The sequence below is a fragment of the Anas platyrhynchos genome, chromosome 2 (assembly GCF_047663525.1).
Source record: "Anas platyrhynchos isolate ZD024472 breed Pekin duck chromosome 2, IASCAAS_PekinDuck_T2T, whole genome shotgun sequence".
In the NCBI taxonomy this organism is placed as follows: Eukaryota; Metazoa; Chordata; class Aves; order Anseriformes; family Anatidae; genus Anas; species Anas platyrhynchos.
Genome location: NC_092588.1, coordinates 79,554,856 through 79,575,897, shown reverse-complemented (window position 1 = coordinate 79,575,897; position 21,042 = coordinate 79,554,856). Strand labels below are relative to the sequence as shown.

General features: G+C 41.3%; 1 protein-coding gene across 1 annotated transcript; it reads left to right on the top strand.

Annotated features, from left to right (window-relative positions):
* Window positions 1–4,168: 4,168 nt before the first annotated feature.
* Window positions 4,169–19,297, top strand: SERPINB5 (serpin family B member 5). Its single transcript, XM_027451685.3, has 7 exons — window positions 4,169–4,329; window positions 9,961–10,135; window positions 12,701–12,838; window positions 13,876–13,993; window positions 14,875–15,017; window positions 16,488–16,655; window positions 17,860–19,297. The coding sequence occupies exons 2-7, from the start codon at window positions 9,962–9,964 to the stop codon at window positions 18,250–18,252; spliced, it is 1,134 nt and encodes a 377-aa protein (XP_027307486.2). The 5' UTR covers window positions 4,169–4,329; window position 9,961; the 3' UTR covers window positions 18,253–19,297.
* The last annotated feature ends 1,745 nt before the right edge of the window (window positions 19,298–21,042 follow it).

Sequence of the window (21,042 nt, the reverse complement as noted above, 5' to 3'; positions counted from 1 at the left end):
AGCTGAGGTTCAGGGCGATTATTTTTGAATTTTACAGCTGGAAGTCAAGATGGGTTTGCAGGTATAACTTCTATAAATGACTGATGATACAGAGAAAGCATAGGGCAGGGTGTGTTACTTCAAGCAATGAATAAGAATGCACTCTGATTTTGTTGCCTTTAACAGACCTGCCAAATACCAACTGGAGAAGCAAGAATTAACATGTTCATGCCTCGTCTTAGCTGCTTTCAGGGACAAACGAAGGCCTTCACTCTCTCTTCCACTGAAAACACACAACAGGAGAAAATTCAGACCATGGAGGCAGGCCCGTGGCCAGTGAAATCATCAGCATATATTGATTCTAAGCCTTTTTTGTCCTTTAATATGCATGTATTCAGGCTGCGAAACTGCACTGAACAACTCTGGGAAGGTGTGTGCCTTCACCCAAATTAATCACCCAGACATATTATAATGACTTGGATTACAGAAGAAGGTGACTCATCTACTGATGACACTGGATAAAACAAAGAGGGGAAAAAAAAATCCCTAATTCTCACACCTCCTTCCTCTGTACATGATGAAGAGGCACTTAGGAGAGGAATACAAACACAGAGCTGGAAGGGAAGCCATGTGTCCGAGCCCCGGTCTGCTACTGCAGGCTGTGAAGCTCATGTAATTCCTGGTAGTGTCAGCTGCTAATGCTCTGACCTGAAACTAGTTTAGTGGTTGAGGGAGAGATCTGCCGGCCTCCTTGCTGCTCAAGCGAAAGGTACTTCTGCTCATTTACCTTATGCCAATGTCATGTGCCTTGAAACTTCAGGGCAAACAAAGATTTGAAAGTATCACTAACTGGTTAAAACAAACAAACAAACAAACAAACAAAACCTGAAGAAACATGACAAACCAGAGTGTGCTTGTATTTTTTTTTCTAGGGCAAGTGTCAGGCAGGTTGTTTCAAGTCTCAGTTACAGCCTGGCAAAAGGAAGCAGGCGTGATAACTGCAAGCACCAGCGATGAAGGAAAAAATATTGTCCCTGTCCCCATGAGATGGCACCCTGAACCACCAGCACACACTGGGGTGGGTTGGGTGGGTTCACAGTGCTTTCTTTCTGGAAGGACTGGATCATGGGTCCTTCACTGAGAAGTAATTAATCCAAAACATTGCCTCTCTCTGCTGATGATTTATTTGTGTTGCACCAAGCATCATGCTAAGTGTTGGAGCAATGTTTTTAGGGAAAATGCTCAGGTGCTAAATGACCTGATTCCAGCATACAGGGTCATCCATTTCCTGTTCACCACATTAAAGGCTTTGTTCTTTCCAAAAGCTGACGGCTGTTTGGTCACCTAATTTTTATTTTTAATTTTATTTTTATTTTTATTTTCCTGGTGAAGTGTATGCTCCAATCAAGAACAGTTTCAATTAAAAAAAAAAAAAGTGGGAATAGGCAAGTATGAGAAATTAATTTCCTGTCCGTTATTGGAAGTAGTCACTGGTGAGCAATGCTCCTACGTCAGCAGACATGCCTGCAGAAAGCTGGATTTGTCACTGTGCATGTTGAAGCAGTGTGTTGGCATGTGACACCCTCCTTTCTGCACATCACTGTGAATGCCTTGGGAAGAAAGAGAAAAAAAGAGAGGGCCAGCTCGGTACTGTTTAGTTTTTGTCTCTTTCAATGGAACCATAGAGTAACACTTTATTATTTTAAGTGCTATTTTAGGTGCGGTTTATCTTGTGGTTTGTAAGTGTCAGTCTGATCTTTACTAGCATTTCCTGAGGAAAAAAAAAAAAAAAGCAAGAAAAAATACTTCAGCAGACTCTGAGAAAGAGCTGAACAAGTTCACAATGCTGTATTAAGCAGCAGGAGCGTTCCCTGCCCTGAATGAGTGCGTTCAAAGAGGGGAGGGAAGGAGGCTGTTTGTTTTCTCCTTCCAGGAGCAAGTAGGAGCAATGCTCCTGGGAGGCACTCGGCGGGAGTGGCAGGGAGAGACGCAGGATCTGGGACAAAAAGCAGGCTGAGCAATGGGAGCGTCACCCGTCCAGCTGCGTCCCTTCTCAGCGGAGCCTGGCCAGCTTGCCCAGACAGGGATGAAGGCAGTCGTGTGTGACTGCTGCATCCCACTGGCCAGCAAGGTCTTTGCTCCTGTTTTCCCTTCGGCTGTTAAAGGCCTGAAAATGTTGGTGACCTGGAAAAGGAGGACTAAAGCTCTGCTGTTGCTTTGTCAATACACTGTAACTTGGCTGTGTTAGGAGGCTTTGGACTTTAATAATGAAAGCGTTACACATCACACCCCCCTTGTTCCCACTTTATTTAGTGCCTGTCCATTTTCCGAGACCATGACATGACAAGAGGTGTCCAACCCATGGGGGGCTTTAAAATAGGTGGTTTATTTATTTGTTTGTTTGTTTATTTATCTGTTCATTCATCCATCTATTTATTTATTTTTGAGGAGGAAAAATCCTGTTACTGGTTCTATTATTTTTGAACTCAGTGATACAAATACAGGTCGCAATAGGTGTGTGTAAAAAATCTCAGAGATCAAATCGAATAAGTCTAATTTAGTGACAGGTAAATGCAGGAGATAGGTGAGCTGATGCAGTTAGCTGTCATTCAGTCAGGCTGAGAAAGACTGTCTTTGGACTGGGGGGCCAAGCTTCACTCCTTATCCCTTGCAAACCTCAGGCATCTGAAGTTAAGCATCTCCTACTTTTCAAATCTGCTTCTTTTGCTTTTCCATTTCTTCCTGGTTGGTCCGTAAGTAAGACCTAGGTCATGTGCCAGGCACACCCATAAATATTATGAAGATACATGTAACATAAACATAAAATAACATTTACAATTATTTTAACATTACTCCAACAGCAAATGAATCCTAAATATTTGTTCTCAGGGGAAGCGGGACTGCCCTGTGAGCCACTCAGTTACCAGTGCCAGCGTGGTCTCCTTCATTTGAAGCATGACAACTCACCTGTGTTTATTACTTTCATGGCACCACGACCAGAAATCATTCATTTCTCAGCAGCAACTAGGTCAGGCTGAGGGATTCTGCCCAGCTACAAAGTGCCAGACCTCAGCTATCAAAGAGAAGTTATGGCTTTAGATCACCCACAGACATCTGAGAAGAGTTTGGCAGCAAACACTACTGTGGATTTTCATCAAAATTTCTCTTATAGCATAATTAGATGCATAACAACAATTGCATGGATCATACATTTTATCCAGCTACCCTGTATCTTTTAATTACTTAAACGTATCCACACCCTACGTTTGTTATGAATTCACTTATGGCAAAGCATACAAATATTGCATTCACCGTCTGGTAAATGAGTGAAGGTGATCCCCATCTGCATCACAGCAGAAAAGAAAATACGATTTCCTTTGGGTAATGAGAGCTGAAGAGCCTTTTGGAAAACATCAGTGGGATCTGATCAGGAAGGCGTGGTGAGATTCATGTCCAAAACAGAACAGGAATGTGTCGTTCCAGAAGGAGATAACAACTCCCAGTTGCCACTGTCACCAAGGAGACACAATGTCAGGAAAAACACATCCTTTGGTTTCTTAGCCTTTTCATTTGGGCAGCCGGGCATGCCAGCATGGCAAACCTGAAAGCAAGCTCAACTATCTTGCATTTCCCTTTTTTTGGGGGGGAGCACAGTAGTGGTCTAAAGGCATGCAGGGCCCTGGAGGTGATGGAAAGGGGCCACGGCTTTCTTTTTCCTCCCACCTCTGGGGACAGCAAGCAGCGGGGCAGCAAACTGAGCAGGGATGTCTGCTCCTGTGCAGAGACAAAGACAACATTAAGGCACTGTCTTAGTGCACACATAGACAAGGTGTCCGGCCATGCACTACTACACGTTTTTTTACCTTCCCTCGGTGCCTTTTTCACAATTAAAATTTTGTACAGATAGCGACAATCCCAATGTAACTGAAGCACTGTTTTTACTCAGAAGGTTGCTCCTTAGCTCTACCTTCTGTTTTGGAGCCTTCACTCTTTCTTGTCTTGTGCCTTTTGCAGGGCACTTGCTGAAGGCAACATGCCGAGGCTGCTGTTTCCTGCCGGAGCATGTTGTTTGCTCAGTAGCCGGGCAGGCAAAGACAACTCTGGTGTGAATCATATTGCTCCTCCAATGAAGAATGATTAAGGGGAGAAAAAAAAAAAAAAAAAAAAAAAAAAAGAAAGAAAGCGAGAGTAAGAGGTAGTGTCTGTGCGCAATTACGGTTGGGAAAGTGGGAGTGGTGACAGCGAGCAGGCAAGCTAACAGACTCTTCTGCTCAGCAAGGTTTCACTACAGGTTGCTAGTTCTTCGTGCTGTTCCCATTTCATTGATTACCAGGATTATACCCTTGAAAAGTAAGTACAGCGCTTTTTCTTCCTCTGATGCCAAAACTGATGCCTAACTAATAGCTAATGTGAAACACGGTCGCGTAGAGGGAGTGGGAGAAGGGAGCTCATTCAAAAAGATAGCATGTGAAATTGAAGGTGGGAAAAAGCCCTTCCAGATTAAAACATTTTGGTTTCATCCCGACGTTGCTGTATTTGTCAAGCTACGTTTCTTCTCCCTGGAAAGATTCATTGCAAATGGTGAGTAGGGTCTCTGGCAGGTGAGGCTGCAGAGACATTAGGGATTATTAGAGTATGTGTATCTCCTGCTGTCCATTGCAAAAGGCTGTTCTTGTGTCAGAAAAAGCAAGTCGTATATGATGCCATGAAAATGCTCCATGTCTCTCAGTAGTACCTAGGCTGTTTTGGAAATTTCCAAAGGAATATTCCTCTCATTTTCTGCAGGGGTGTGTATGCTCTGCTCTGTTTGCTTTGACTTATTAATCAAGTGACTAATCCTCACTTGTTTAAAGTGAAGGACAGGAGCTTAAGTCTACTAATTACCAATTCATCTTCAGCGTGACCATTCAATTTGAAGAATTCACTGGCTGTTGAGGCACAACAAAGCATATTGTGGTGGCTTGTTTCTCTCTTTAATTCTTGGCGTGTCTTTCCGGGCTGCGCTGCTGACCGTGCTTTTCCACAACCCTATGGATGCTCTGATCCTAGTGAAGTAAAGCATCAGTCTGGCGTTGTGTGCTCCTCAAAGAAACGTCTGTTCAGAGGAAATCATGTCCTTGTTACATAGCTGGGTAGCCTGCTTGGTGGAGAGTTGTCATTTGTGTACAAATAGGAGGAAAAGGCTCACTGGAGTGTTTTAGATCATTTATGTTTTGTGTTTTCTGAGCAAGGGCTGACGTGGGGTCATATTAAATGTTGAAAGAGCGGGTTTCAAGGGTGAATGCCTCACCTTTGGGTTGTTTCACATCATTTATCCTCCTGGTGCACAGCCCTGAGACCAGCCCAGCACTGCACAGCCACCACTTCTCACTCTCTGTCTGCCACGGGCGTGCTCTCCTACAGGGACTCCTTAACCGAGACAAGACTAAAATAAGTACTTGTGCTGCTTTATCAGATTGTACCTGCCATATAGCTGATGTGACTTGTTGGGTTCCCACACAGGCATTGCTACTCTCCTGATTATTTTTTTAGAAGATAAGCTATATTTAGCTTTTCTCTTAGTAAGCAAATAGTAAACACAGCCTTTTTCTCTAGGGTTTTTTTTTTTTTTTTTTTTTTTTTTTTTTTGGTTGCATTCAAGAGAAACTAAGTAAAAATGGTGTCTCTTACCAATAAACAAATTTATTTTTTTTTCCAAGCTGGTTCTAGAGCCTTTCAGCTCCCTTCTGCATCTGAGTGCATTTCTCTAATGCCGTGGCCTCGTCACAGTTTTAAGCAAAGCTGGGTGGATCACAGGCTACCTGTGCTTAGAAGGTGCCACAGTGCCGCGGGCCTCTGTCAAAATGCTGACATACCGCTTTCCTGGGAAAGGAGGGACTCGGGCAGAATCCATGCAGCAGGCCTTCTGAAAATTTCATCTCTGATTTTTTTTTTTTTGACTCCTCCCTGTGTGAGGGTTCCCTGTGATTACTGACTCAGGAGCTGTGTCTGGTTTCTGGGACTGCTCATTGGGCAGCTAATGGGCTTTCCTCCTGATGGGAGCCTCAGCCCTTCTCACCTGGCTCGAACTTGCTTTAATGGCCACACTAACACGGCTTGGGACGCACAGGGCTTTAAAGAGATTCAGGATTTTGTAATATTTAATACAGTGAATTTCTTTCAAGAGTATGAATGTCGTGAGCTCCTAAATATCATACATCATTAACACATGAAAAAAAAAAAAAAAAGGGTAGGTGCTGTTTAAAAAGATGGTGAGATAGAGATTATTCTTTGCTATCCAGCCCTCATTCAAGCATATGTGTGAAACTGATATTTTTTTCCACCAAAATCCCCTGAATATACATTATTTCAGTAGTACTGCTAAAAGAAGGAAATGGTAAAATGGAGAGCCTTGCCACTTTGCTACCAGGAATAGTTTCACTCAGCACAACAGAAGCTTTGAGATTATCAGCAGTTACTGGGTGAACAAGAGGTTCACCACAGGATACCTCTGCCTTTCCTCACTGAAAAGGAGCATAGAAACTTTGTAGAAAAGGATCCAGCTTGAGCAGTATTGGAGTTACCAATGAGGACAGAAGAGATGAGCTTCTAAGTCCTGGTACAGCTTTTCACTCATATAAAGAAGAAGATCATCTATTTTTTCAAGATTTCTGTTTGATTTCTGTACTCTCAATCTCTTGCAACACAAGAGAGTGAAACACAGGTAGCACACGCACATTTTAATATCACAGGAGGCTCGTTTGCCGATATAACTGAAAATGTTAATGTTAGAATGGTGGGATTGCATTTGTAATATGAGGTGAGAATGAAACATGCAGTGTTAAAATGATTATGATTGCATATTGTTACTTAGTCTGCAAGGAAGATCTGGGAGCCAAAATAAAATAGTATCAGTCCAGTCACCACTGAAGAATGGTATTCTACCCCACTAGCAACCAAAATATTTCTCAGGTACATTGCATGCATCATTCTGCATTGTGAAACTCTGCATTGTTTGTCTTCACGAGAGTGGTAGATGTTGAATGACACATTCCTGGTTCTTTGCGTAATTTTCCAGTGTCTCCTCAGTAAGAAGTGCCTGGGAAGCTGGTACTTGTCCCAGTTCTTCAATTCTTACCTGAGGTTTAGGAGGGAGGGTGAAGAGAGAGAGAGAGAGAAGGAGACCGAGAAAGTGTATGCATGAATTTTGTACTCATGGCCCTTTTGTGGGCCCTTAAAAAGGTTGAGTTAAAGGAGAAAAATAAAAGATGCAGACTATCCAAGCGAGTTTAAGACATATGGAGACATGAAGGTGCATATCTGTGATGAGCAAGTGCAGAAAGGCATTTCAAAGGATGATTTCATATTTATTCCTTTGCCCCTCTTCCAAGTGACTCCTTCAGCACCAGTCCCAGGCCTTCATATTTGTTTTAACCTGTCTTTTGACACTGTTCTGCCCAAAGCTCTCTCCTCCTTTAGGGTATGTGCTGAGCCCATAGTTTCTAGCAAGCTTGACTTTTCTGGTAATCAGCTGCTTTTATGTGTGAGAAATTGTGACAATAGGAATGAGATGGGTGCTTGCAGTGCTGGGATGGCACTTAGGTCTCTACACCCATAAATTCTCTGAGACATATTTCCCAAACCTCAGCCTGATACCTGCTTGATGCCTGCTGAGACTGTAAAATGGGATCTCACGTGGGTAATCTCTCACTAAGAAGCAGCTCTAGATGCTGCCAGGCTCCTGGAAAATGAGCAGACCCTTTCTGAGTGAAAAGCCTCATAGTAGGGTCCTTGCAAAACCTCGACATGTTGCAAAGCATTCTCCACCTCATTTTTGTGTGGGGAGAATGTTCTTCAGTGATATATATTTACCGTTTTCCCTCCTCAAGATGAAAATTATTTTTTTCATAGTGGGAGAGGATTAGCGAATAGTTTGCTGCTAATACTAGGAATCAGAGCACTTCATGAGAGTGCAGTGCTAGGTAAGTATGCTCTGCAAACATGGATTTAAAAAGCCTTAGTGTTATGCCAATGTCTTTTTGTCACTTAATTAGGTTGTGCAGTGCATTTCAATAACCTTTTGTACAGGAACTTTTAGCCCCCCAAATTTTTTTTTCAGAAAACTTTAGAAACTTTACCAATAGAATAGATGCATAAAGAATTAATTAAAATAAAATTAAAGACATTCATTTTGTAAAAGAAGTTTTCTAATCAAAGTTTTATGTACTATGTTGCAGGCAAATACTAACATGTTCTGTTATTTTCATAAAAAATTATAGATACCAGAGATTATTTCAGAAGTCACTGCTGTCAACTAGCAAAACTGTTCAATACTGTCAAATATTCAGCAAAGTTTGGGTAGTATGACACGTGCACCTAAATAGGAGATTTTTCTCATTCAAAATGCCACTCCAAACAGGCACGAGAGTGACTGGTCAGAAAAGGTACCTTATGGAGACAGTTTCCTGCCCACATGTCCCCTTTTCCCATTTCTGTCTTCTCATACCTCACTGTTTTCATTTGGTGAGATCTTTCCTGCTTAGGAAGCAAAGGATACAAACTAGGTAAGTAAATGTTTGAAACCGCAGTATTAAGTAGTCAGTCATTTGAGAGAAATCCCTGACCTTAAGGTGTTTCTCAAAAGATCAGTAAACCTCTTACCAAGGTAATGCTTCAAAGAAATAACTGACTTTCCTGTTCACAGTAGGATAAAATGGAGCCCCTAGATCTTCAGGGTCAGACTCTGAAATATGAGCATATCTACGTGTTTAGATAAGAACACAACCTTCTAAATCATCCTTCTGTGCCATATTAATTCCAATGGTTTATCATTTTTCCTGGAGAGAGCAAGTGCTGAAGACACCTTCTGGATTCCTTGTGAAATCTTTGCTCTTTTGAAGCATTTCCCACTACTTGTCTTTTCCTTTTCCTTCCTGTCCTTTCAGTAGCTTTGACAAAGTTGTTGAACACCAATTTATCAGATTACCTTTCTTTAGGGACACATGATATTGGGGGCAGGATACTGTCAATCTCACTATGCCAAAGGAGTCATTATGTGTGTACTTGCTGGTCTAAAGCCAGACATGCTATTGACTGGAATTAGGTGATTAGGTTGTTATCTTGAATCTACACAAATCGACTTAGGCCAAAGTACGATTTCAGATATCCGAAAGCAGTCTGGAAGATGGGAATACTTGATGGCTTTCCCACAACACGGACTGCTATGACTGTCCCTTGGGCACCACCCTTTCCATTCCTGCCTGCACAGATCAGCAAACAGCCCTGTGGCAACTGCAGTTACTAAGAAATGCTAGGAAAGAATTTGCAGTTAAAACACTGTAAGTGATGAGTGGGCACACAGCAGTATTTGTGTAGGAGGCCAAATCCCTGAAGTTTCTGGGGCAATCTCATCCTACAGGACCAGACAGCTTTCTGGAGACTTCTAGCGAGGCTAGGGAGAATGGGGAATCATCCCTTGGAGGAAGGACAAGTACCAAAGCTAAAGCTTAATGAACAATTAGCCATGAAGCAAGAGACAGGAAAGATTATGACTATTAAGAAAGACTATTAAAGGCCTGCCTGTGTGCCAGGAGAGCCCAGAGCATAGGCAAAGTACCTTGTAGGACGGCACATTTTAAGAGTATCAATTAAAAACAGATTAAATTCATATGCGATCCAATTTGACTCCGTGTGCGTGGGTCACCCTAACCAGGTGCGTCTGGTAATACAGGCTCCACATAACACGTGGCATTGCCAGCTGTCACTTGGTGGTGACAGCTTTTACTGAAGCACTTGTATTACCTCAGTTCATCATGGATGAGACTTTCCCTGCTCCTCACGATCTGCTGAAGCTGGGTGGGCTTGGTCAGGCCGTTTTTAATTCTCTCTGTAGGCTCAAGCTGCCCCATCTCTGTACTGGTGTCCAACCTCCTTCAGCAAGGAAACCAGTGACCTGGCCGGCAGGAGCTGACTCTAAGTCATCTTTGTCTTTTTCTGTTTCAGGATGACGATGGATGCTCTGCAACTAGCAAACACTGCCTTTGCAGTTGACATGTTCAAAAAACTATGTGACAAGGACAAAACAGCCAATATTATTTTTGCCCCCCTGTGTACCTCAACGTCCCTGGCTCTGGCGTATAAAGCTACGAAAGGTGACACTGCAGACCAGATGAAACAGGTGAGACACCGGCATCCCGCTCTGTGGCTGCAAAATTATGTGGCTGATTAAGATGGCTTTTTAATTATTCTTGCTACTGTTGTACAGAAATAGGCTGCAAAGTGTCCACTTGAAATTCCTGAATGGTCCCATACTGTATGGTCCCATACAACCAAAAAGGTTGAAAATCACTGGGGTAAAGAGAAAGGTTTTCTCAAGCATGTACAAGGTGGAAAGGGACATGTCAGAGTCCTCAAGAGTTGTGTTAAAGCCCTGACTCCTTTCAACACATTATTAATTGAGGTTGCAGGTCACTGCCAAGATCACTACATTTGCTGGATAATCTTTTTTGGTTATTATTGAGAAAGACTTAAGCTTAACAGAGTCGGAAGTAATTTTGCCATTACTGAGCATTCTTAGCTGCCCTGTCTGTGACATTTCCCCTTTGTCCCGCCACACAGCTACGAGGAAGCAAATGTAGTCGAAGAAGGCACAACTTGAGCCGTGTTTTGCCTTGCAAGCAGCTTGTGGTGCTCGAGGGGTTTACAACACGATGAAGCAGCATCACGGTGATGAGGCAATCACTTGATCGAGGTCGCCCTGTGGTGCAGGAAGACTGCACGGCTGCCTCTGCGAGAGCTGGGATTTACATAGCTACTTTTTATCCCAGTGAGGGTGCCCACAGACTGTGCAGTTAGCCAGAGGTGAATGAGAAGCAAATTCAGCTTGCATTTATACTCTGATTATCACCTGGCTCTGAGGGACGTTCTACATATTTGAATATATTTTCCCTCCTTTAGGAATTTCTCCCTGTGCTTTCTCATTCACTGATGGCACCTAGCCTGAGCGCAGCCTCCTGTGCCCCCTCTCATCCCACAGATTACAATGAGCCTTGTCCTATTTGCACAGCTGCACAGCAATAGACCTGTAAAGGTCTATGAGTATTGCAGATTTTTCCAAACTTTTTTTTTTTTTTTAATATATTAAAAAATAACTCTAGATTTTTTTTCTTTTCTAGTTTTTAATTTAATGACACCCCACATCTTTCTCACCATTTCAAAATTCAAGCACTGTCTTTCTAATGGGGGAGTTCAAAATATTAACCTTTGCTTAATTTCGTTTTCACTTGTGTCTGCAATTTGCTTTGAACCATCTCGTAATAACTTAATATCCATGTCTACAAATGCTGTTCTGTTACACAAGTGCATTTTTGTTTCACATTTCTCAAGTGGTATATAAAAAGTGCTGACTACAGATACAGATGAGAACATGTATTTTATGTTATGTTATTTAATTTTGTGTTTTTATGTTTTTTATTTTATTTTATTTTATTTTATTTTATTTTATTTTATTTTATTTTATTTTATTTTATTTTAGACGTATTATCTTCTATTTTCCATGTGTATTCTAGCTTCTGCCTGTCCATGAGATTATGCTTGGGTTTTAAACACTGGATACAGAAGCAGTGAGATTGGCAGTCTTACTCTGGAATATCAGTGAACAAACTTGTGCTAAAAGCTCTGCCAGGCAGACAAGTTGCGGTAGCAAAGATATCTCCCCAGACATAGTTACCAGACTCAGAGTCACAGAATCATCTAGGTTGGAAGAGATCTCCAAAATCACCGAGTCCAAACTCTGACCTAATACTAACAAGTCCTCCACTAAACCATATCACTAAGCTCTACATCTAAACATCTTTTAAAGACCTAAAGGCTTTCTGCACATAACATATGAAGAAAAAAAAGTGTTGGAGGAGAGGGTAGTAAATTGAGAAAGTCATTTATGAGAAAATGATTGTGGAGTTTGGCTGTTGCTGTGTGCTTGGGAACTGATTTCCTTCTGCTCCCATGAGCCAGGTGAGGAGAGGACACTGAGGGGTGGCCAAGGCACAGCCACCATCGAGGACCTTGCAACAAGCAGGCACCTGAAAGCAGAGAGTTTTAGGTCATCCCAGAGCTTCCTAGAGCTGGCCCTGCGATCCCCAGGAGTTGGCGGGTGGCCAAGTGTGGGTCAGCAGCCCCACCTCCATCTCATTTTCTGTCTGCCAACACACACACAGATATCTGATCAGTTTTTGCTGAAATATCATGTGATGTCATGTGGTAGTCACAGATATCAGAAAACCTGGTGATCTAGTGAGCATTTTTTAAAGGGGTCAGCAACTTTGAGAAAGGAGACTAACTGGGACCCTTATTTGTCTGGCCTATAACCACCAGAGTTTTAGACAGGAATGTGAGTTTGGTAAAACATTATGACTCCACACTACAGTTGTTTGATCAACTAAGTCACATTGCTAGCATGAACAGCTCTATGGATTTCTTTGGACTGCTGGCAGGAGAGAAGCGTGTTTGGTTAAAGCTTTGGTAGGTTCAAGTTTTTAGATATTGTGGGGACATCAACTAAATAAATGGTTATTGAGTAATAAATAACAGTGAGAAACCTGTGTTGTTCTCTTAAATACAAAAAGCCACAGCTCTGGTCACAAACTGTCATTGCTCATTGCCAAGCTGTTAGGAAAGTTTAGAGGTCACAAAAAAAAAAAAAAAAAAAAAAAAATGCTCAGTGTTTTATTATGTTCATTAACAGGTGCTCCATTTACAAGATGTCAAAGATGTTTCTTTCGGGTTTCAAACAGTAACTTCAGATGTTTCCAAGCTCAGCTCTTTCTTTGCATTGAAAATGGTCAAACGGCTCTTTGTAGACAAGTCTCTCAGTCCTACCACAGTAAGTACTGCAGAAAAGAACTTGAATTGCCTGGCCAACGTGTTGAGGCACTATGGTGTCAGGCTTCAATCTCATTCAGAATAAATTATCTCACTTTTGTCTGTTACTTTACTAAACTCAGATGATGAACAACATAATATTCTCTGCTACCATAAAAGTTTGTAGGAGGGTGAGTGAGTTGCTTGACTTCAAGCTACGCAACTATTACCACACTTGCAATGCTTTCATTAATATGCTTTAGGTCAGTAGGCGCAGTAGGTTTTGAATGCAATATAACTTCTATGCCACATCAAGGTCTTTGCACTGTAAGTATGACTGAAAAGGAGTTTAAAAAGAAGGTGATGGTGCAAGTGTGTGTCTACTTCACACACCCAAGTAATTACTGCATAAACTGTAGTTTTAATCTGTCCGAGGAGGCAGAAGACTGGCTACTGAAACAGCACAAGTGATGAAGGTGTTATTTGACCTTGTAACTTAAGAACCTTTCAAACAACTGAGAAGAATGTCGTGTCTGTTTTCTCAGGGTTGAGTAGGGCCCCAAGCAAGGGTGACTTCAGCCTAAAAGAGATGTTTCAGGAAACTCGCAACCTGCTTAAATGATGCTATAATCAGATTGCCTGTCCTTCAGTCCCTGCTACAGCAAAGGTCAATTCCCATCCACTGCAGTAAATGTCTTATCCGACAAGGACAGGCACGATGTGAGCAGCCTTTGGCCTTTATCTCAACACTTTCTCTTGCTCAGGTCTGGACTGAAGGCTGCCCTGTCCTTTCAAATTTGGGCATTGTGGTCTCTTCTGCAGTATCAGTTACTTTAGCAGCTGCTGTAATGCAGGACTAAAGACAATCTTGGGAGCGATCTGCTGGATGCGTCTGTGCATCCTGGTTGTCACCCGCTGTTATTCATTAGGTGTCCTTTCTAATAAACTCTCCTACTACCCCGTGGTGAAGCTCAGGATGCTGATGTGGTGGGCTGTGTAAAGAGCTGTTGAATAAACAGCATTTAACCAAGGTTGGCTTTGATACCTCGTCTCTTTCAGGACTTCGTCAACTCTACAAAGAGGCCTTTTCCATCTGAACTGGAACTAGTGGAGTTCAAAGAAAAAACTGAGGAAACCCGACAGAAGATCAACAAATCTCTCTCAGAGCTAACTGATGGTGAGTATGGCTTAACCTCAGGGATGCTGCTTACCTCTTTGAAGAAAGAGATCCTTATCCTTGTGACATCTCTTGACTAATGCTTTTAGAAATAAATATATAGTGAAAGCAGTGGGACTACACCTATTATTTGGATTAATGAGGATTAGCCATGTTACCGTGTTTTGAAATCATTAACTTTACTGCTGCAGCATTTCTGAAGGCAAAAATGTGAGACAGAACTTGCATTAGCTTTGGGCAAAGCTGCTGTTCATATGCTACTTCAGCAGCACAGTTTGGGAGAACAACAGCTCCTGGCTGTGGACCTTTACAAACATCTGACACCAGTGCCTGTGCATAGCCTTTTCGCAGGTAGATCCAGGGGCGGTTGCTGCCTATTGCCCTCGTGTGGTGCAAAAATGAAAACATTGGTGTGTGGGCCACGTTTGGTCTGTCACAAACTGGCACAGGTGGCCATGGGGAAGTACGTTGTACTGCCTGTGCAATTCATGCATCAAGCAGGACTTGCATCCCCAGTGCTCTGAATTCAGTGTCTTTTGTGTCAGTGTTTGAAAACAAAACAAAACAAAACAGAGCAAGGAGGGGAACAATTGCTAAGTACTAAGCAAAAGCAATAGATATATTTCTGATTCCATGCGATATAAGCCAAGAAAAAAATATAATTTGGAAGATCTGTCTTAATCCCAAATTCCACTTTATGCATTCAGCTGCAGTGGGAAGACTAGGTGCTTCTTTTGGGGATTTCTGTTTGGATTAAAGTTCCTATCTGTGAGGTGCAGTACACAAATAATTTAATTCAATAAAGTGTTTTCATATTCAGGAAAAGCAACTTATATGTTGATAATGTATTGTATTAACAACGAGCTTAAACATGTTCACAGGCAAGATGGAGAATATTTTGAATGAGGATAGTGTGAGTGACCAGACTCAGATCCTCCTAGTTAATGCAGCTTATTTTGTCACAAACTGGATGAAGAAGTTCCCAGAAGCAGAGATCAAAGAATGTCCTTTTAAAATCAACAAGGTATGTTCCAAAAAAATAAAGACTACTGTTTCCACTCAAATAAGTGTTTGCCAACCTTGAGCTAAGGAAATCCCAGCAAGAGAAAATGAGAAATGTTGATTATCACCATGGCATTCCTTGACTTTCTATCAAAACCTATAGGATGTTGTGAGTAGCTAAACCAGTTTTCTAGTCATGTTGCTTTAAAAGTTTGCTGATGATTTTACATCCATCTTTCAAAGGCATAATGTGAAAACAGACCATCCTGTTAGTGCATTTAAACAATAGCTGCCAAGCACAAGTGATCAGAAGCAGCCACTGCTTGCAACAAGGAGATGCATGTTCTCACAGGTAGATGCTCCCTAGAGCCTGTAGCCTGTACCAGATGCTGCAACCCCAAACTATCAGGGGAAAAGCACTAAACATTTCATTTCTCATGGCCACAGAGTTAGTGAAACATGTACACACAGCATAGGCCTTCTTAAGTGCATCTCTTAGGTGTGTGGCTGCATGCCCACCTCTACAGGGATGGATCCTCATCAACCTCCCTCTTTCCAGTCAGGCTCAGGACTGCAGCCCTCTGCATGTCAGCCCTGCTTAGCCTAGGTCCAAATGGGTGCAGCACATGGGGCTCTTGCATTTAAGAATCTGTGAGCAGCAATGAACATTTTGATCAGGCAGCTTGAAACCAGGATATAAAACTGGACAACATTTATGAGACAAAGAGACAGTTCCAATAATATATATATATTATATGCATGAGAAGAGTTAGAGTTTCAGTTTCACTGAAAACATTCATATGTTTCCACATCAGACAACAGCTTCAACCAAAAAAAGTTTTTCAGATGATAAAATTAACAATAATTTTTTAAAGTGAAACATGTTAAGTTTTTTTTTCTAAAACATTTTAATTTTTTTTTCCTATTGAATTTGAATTTTAAAATGAGTTTCCAGAAACAAAACAGTTTGCAAATCTTCCTTGTGAAATAAAGTTTTGTTTTTGTTTTGTTTTGTTTCATTCATCGAAAACAAAAGCATTTGGCTTTACGTAAGCCTGAAATTTCTTCTTATTGTGTTTCAGCCCCTAAACAAAAATATCAATTACTTGTATTGAACAGCCTGACCTTCACTGTTAAGATGTGCCTGCTGCTTTGTACCCTGTAGGCAGCGTAATTTGTAGCTTTCAGTGAAACAGGCAGAAAGGGCCGCTGATATTAGGTAAATTTATCTTTTAAGGCACATCGTCTATTTGTTGTTGTTGTATTAAGTAGAATTCTGCTCCACTTTGCTTTGGAAAGCTGTCACCTTTACAGAGACAGCAGCTTTTACTGGAAGGGTTTCATAAAGCTGATATCATTGCTTATGATAGTCAACAGATTCCTTGATGGTGATTCAATGTACCTCTTCCATGCAAGCTTGCAAACTTTCCTCCGTCACGGTCTTCTCTGTAAATTAAAAGGAGTGCTAGATTGTCTCCTCTGTGTTTTACAGACTGAAACTAAACCAGTTCAAATGATGAATCTGGAAGCTACTTTTTGCCTGGGCTATGTAAAAGAATTAAACGTTGCTATTCTTGAACTTCCATGCCTTAACAAACATATAAGCATGCTCATTCTGCTGCCCAAAGACATTGAAGATGAGACAACTGGCTTGGAACAGGTGAGAATAAAAAACAGTACTGATAAAATGCTTGTAAAAAAAACAAATAATAAAGAAAGCTATGTAGAAGGAAACCAAAACTAAGTTTCCTCAGAATTTACCTTCTTATTCTGCTTCTTTTTTCCTGATATCATATTTGTAATATCATCATTTCTGCTTTCGACAAGTGTGAGGCCATGATGAAGGCTTTGTTTTAGATAGAGCATGCACAGAAGACAGTATAAAGTACAGAAGTTGCACATGATGAACTTTATGTAAATACAGATTCCTCGAAAATCTGTCCTAAAGATTTAATTTTAATTTAAAGATTTTTTTTTCTTACAGTGCTTTAAGTCATATTTACTAGGTATTCAGTAGTGCTGTCTTTATTTACTTCACTGTCCTCATTTTTTCAGCTGCCACGTATCAGTGATTTATTTTACTAAGACCTTACACTTTTCTAAATTTTAGTTTGAGCAGAGGTGTCTTTAATGGAGCCCTTTTAATTGCAATTGCACAACAGATTTGAAAGAGAACAAATCATTCCCTAAAGAACAAATATTTCATGTATCATTTCTCTGTGAATATTATAGAACATATTTTCACCTCTCTTCATAGTTTAAGGAGCTAGACAGATGATTGCACAAAGCTCCTTTGTAATTTGCTACAACGGTCCATGCATTTTCAAGGCAGGAGGAATCTGTCCTTAGAGCTGTAAGATACTTTTATATATAGGAATAAATTACAGAATATGTATATTTTAAAATACAAGTGAGACCTTTCCTGATAGCAATTTGTTGTGGCCCCAAATTCTGCCTCCTCTTTCCCCAGCTTTAAAAATTGTTCAGTCAGGAGCATCATAGATCAAGAGCAGGCTCTGTGTTTGGAGTCATTTTCTGTCCCAAATACCAGAAATTTCATTACTCTGTAGGGTCATAAACTGAGACTTTTGGATCTGCCAGTCTGCTGTGTGCCTATGAATTAAATCATATTTACAATAATATAACTGAGAGTATAAATTAATCCTGAGTGCTACCATTGTGAATTCAAAACCAAAAGTTTTTTTTTTTTTGTTTTGTTTTGTTTTGTGTGTGTGTGTGTGTGTTTTTGGTTTGATTTGGTTTGGTCTGTGTGTGTGATAGGAGTGGTGAGTTCAGGAATGGTCTTTTTGTTCTCATTTTCCTTAGGCTGCATATTAATTTCTTTTGTTCCTTTATGTCTTCAGCTGGAAAAGGCACTCACCCCTGAGACACTATTACAGTGGACCAATCCCAGCATGATGGCCAACACCAAAGTGAATGTATTTCTTCCAAAATTTAGCGTGGAAGGTGATTATGACCTGAAGCCACTTCTGGAAAGTCTGGGCATGACAAATGTCTTTAATGAGAGTGCATCAGATTTCTCTGAGATGTGTGAGACCAAAGGTGTGGTTTTGTCAAAGATCATCCACAAAGTCTCCTTAGAAGTAAATGAACAAGGTGGCGAGTCTCTTGAGGTACCAGGATATCGGATTCTGCAACACAAAGATGAATTCAAAGCTGACCATCCGTTTATCTTTCTGTTCAGGCACAACAAAACTCGCAACGTGATTCTTTCAGGCAGATTCTGTTCCCCTTAAGGAGGGCATTTTAATTATGAAAAAGCACAATTACATTTATGGTGATGCATGTTCCTGTAAAGCTTGGTGTCCTGACTATCACCTTTGAAAGGAAATCTAAGAGGTTTATATATCAGCAGGGTAATGCTATGTACTCTACATATGCAGCACAACTTGTTTCTCTATTTTTGCTTCATCCCCTTAAGCTGAAGGATTCCCACTGTGGAGAACACATGATATTTTACCAAGTATCCCAGCCTCAGCCATAAATATATTTTGTTCCTCTGACATCTTTCTCTCAAAACAAAGTGAACTGAGAGCCTACTTTTGAAAGACTGAGAGTTGGAAGGGGCTCTGGGAGGAAGAGCTTCATTCTATTCTCCCTTGAGACCCACACTGTGGATTCCTACTGCCAAAAAGGGGAAAACGTGGACACATGGTGTGATAGCCCTCCTCTTGTACCTGGCTACAGTCTGGTGGTCCAGGGTGCCCTGCTGGACCCTGCTAACATACAGTGAAGCAGTGCAGCTAGCACCAGAGATTGCATCTGTGAAACAGCAGCTGCACCTATGGATGCAAGAGGCAATGAGAATATACACCCAGAACACTCTTCTGCATGAGCTCCATCTGTTTATAGGCTGGAGAGGTTGGACTCTACTTTGTGGGACTTCTTCACTCATTCTCCTTCAGACATGGCAGAGGGGACCTGTTCACTGCAGCTAAGAGGAGCCCTGTTATATATATCCTGAGAAAAATAAAGTTATGTAATTCTAGCATAGAAATTGGATGGATTAATACTAGAAGTGCCACAATTTTCAGGCACAGATTATCTGTCAGTTCTAGTTCTGGATTCAGCATTAAAGGAGGCTCCACACAATTACTTAACCTCAGAGGTACAAGAAATAAGGACATCGACTTGAGTGAGATTAACATGGTAATTACCGGTCTACAAATTCCACATGATATCATGGTAATTAGATTTCATTTCTATCTAAAGACTTCCTGCTGCATATGTTCAGTACTGATTTACCTAACCACTGTTCAGAATAAAGCACTACAAAACCTGTGTCAAATGTCTGCAGTACCTCCAGTGTCAGCCTGTTGTTATTTACTTTTGACCTTAAATAAATAATAGGAACTGAAATGAACAGACTTGCTTAGCACGCCAAGTCAAGATAAAAAAAAAAAAAAAAAAAAAGAAAACTAGATCTGTGTCTGGATTGCCCTTTTGGACCACATGATAATAGCTCACAGTAAGGAGTATGTTACTAACTGGTCAAAATATATAGTGAATTCAATTACGTATCCTCCAAAAGGGGTCATTTTAACTGGGTATTCCTCTTGGTTCTTTTGAAAGAAACTAGAAAGAGATTTCTAAATGGGAACATGCAACCTTTAGTACATATTCCTCTATTCTCTCACCAGAGAGCAGCACAGTGGCTATTATGGAGAGAGTTCTGTTTGCTGTTTGGCCTTACCAAACCATGAGTAGCCTTTAGTGACAATGATTAAATGCTTTCACCAGTTTGCTTCCTGCGGGCCTTTAATGGGATCTAACACATTTTAATATTGGAGGGTTAACTGGAGTCATTAACCCGTATCTTTGAAGGTATTGAGGGGACTAATTCCTACCAAAAACAATGGGAATTGAGTCCATGCAGACATTTGGGGGTCTTCACTGATGTTTATCAAGTGTTCCAAAACATGGATAGAAATCAGAGGCAGAATCCAATAAATAACAATTAGTTTTCAGTCCATTCTGTCTAAGAGGGAATTGTCTGCAAATATCTTTACTAGCTCAATAGCTTCGGTGATAACTGGGTGTCTGGAAAATGTTTTATATGCTCCATCATTGTCTGATCTCTTTTAGAGGATGGGATTGAAGTTATGTAGAGTTGTCATCACTGTGGTGTCTACTGATTCTCCCATAGGTCAGGGCATCACGCTTGGGGTTGGCAGTTGACTAGCAGCTTCACAGGCAGTCTGTACGTAGGTAAGGTGGACTACTTGCCTGCCATCTGTACAGTTTGTCTGTATTTGGACAGTGACCTGTGGTCTAGTAATTCCAGGTATCCAGCAGGCTGTATCCCACTTACTGCTACTATTGCGAGACTGATGAAAACCTCTGGCAGATCTCCCCATCCCTCTTTTTCTGCCTGGATGAGATTTCCTGAAGGAGAAAAGCCCAGATATCACTCTCTTATCTCTTTCAGATTCTCAAAATATTCCAGTGCAGGAGCCAGTCTTCCTTCAGTGCAGCTCGTACTCTGTTTAACAGCTGATCAGATCGCTTACTGCATCCACACACATTTACGTAAGCACATCTTCTCAGAGAGCTCCTTGTCGACGCCTTTGCCAGGAAGGGCTATCCCATGAAAGCACACAGGAGCACTGCCTCAAGGTGTGGCCTATCTTTCTTCAGCTCCTGACTAATGCCAAGGTATCCCAGCCTATGCAAGGCAAGCAGATATTTCAGATAATAAGCTATCTTAGCCTACAGAAGGCAAACCCATTTATTGGTCGTGAAAAGCTCTGGCTCATTTTCCATTCTGCTTCTTCTCTCTACATCTTTCCGTATTTCCTTTTTCCTACTAGCAGGCCCAAAGGGGCCTAGATTAATGTTTAATCATGCTTTGTTAATACTATATAATATGCTAATGCCTAGTAAATGGATTTGGATAAGATGTTAGGCTTGCACCACAGCACTGTCTTAAGCATAGACAGTGACCAGATGAGCTGCAACACAAACTAGGGCCAAAAAGCCCATGGTGGGCCAGAAAGTGGAGTTGCAGGTAGAGTTGTTATGTAATC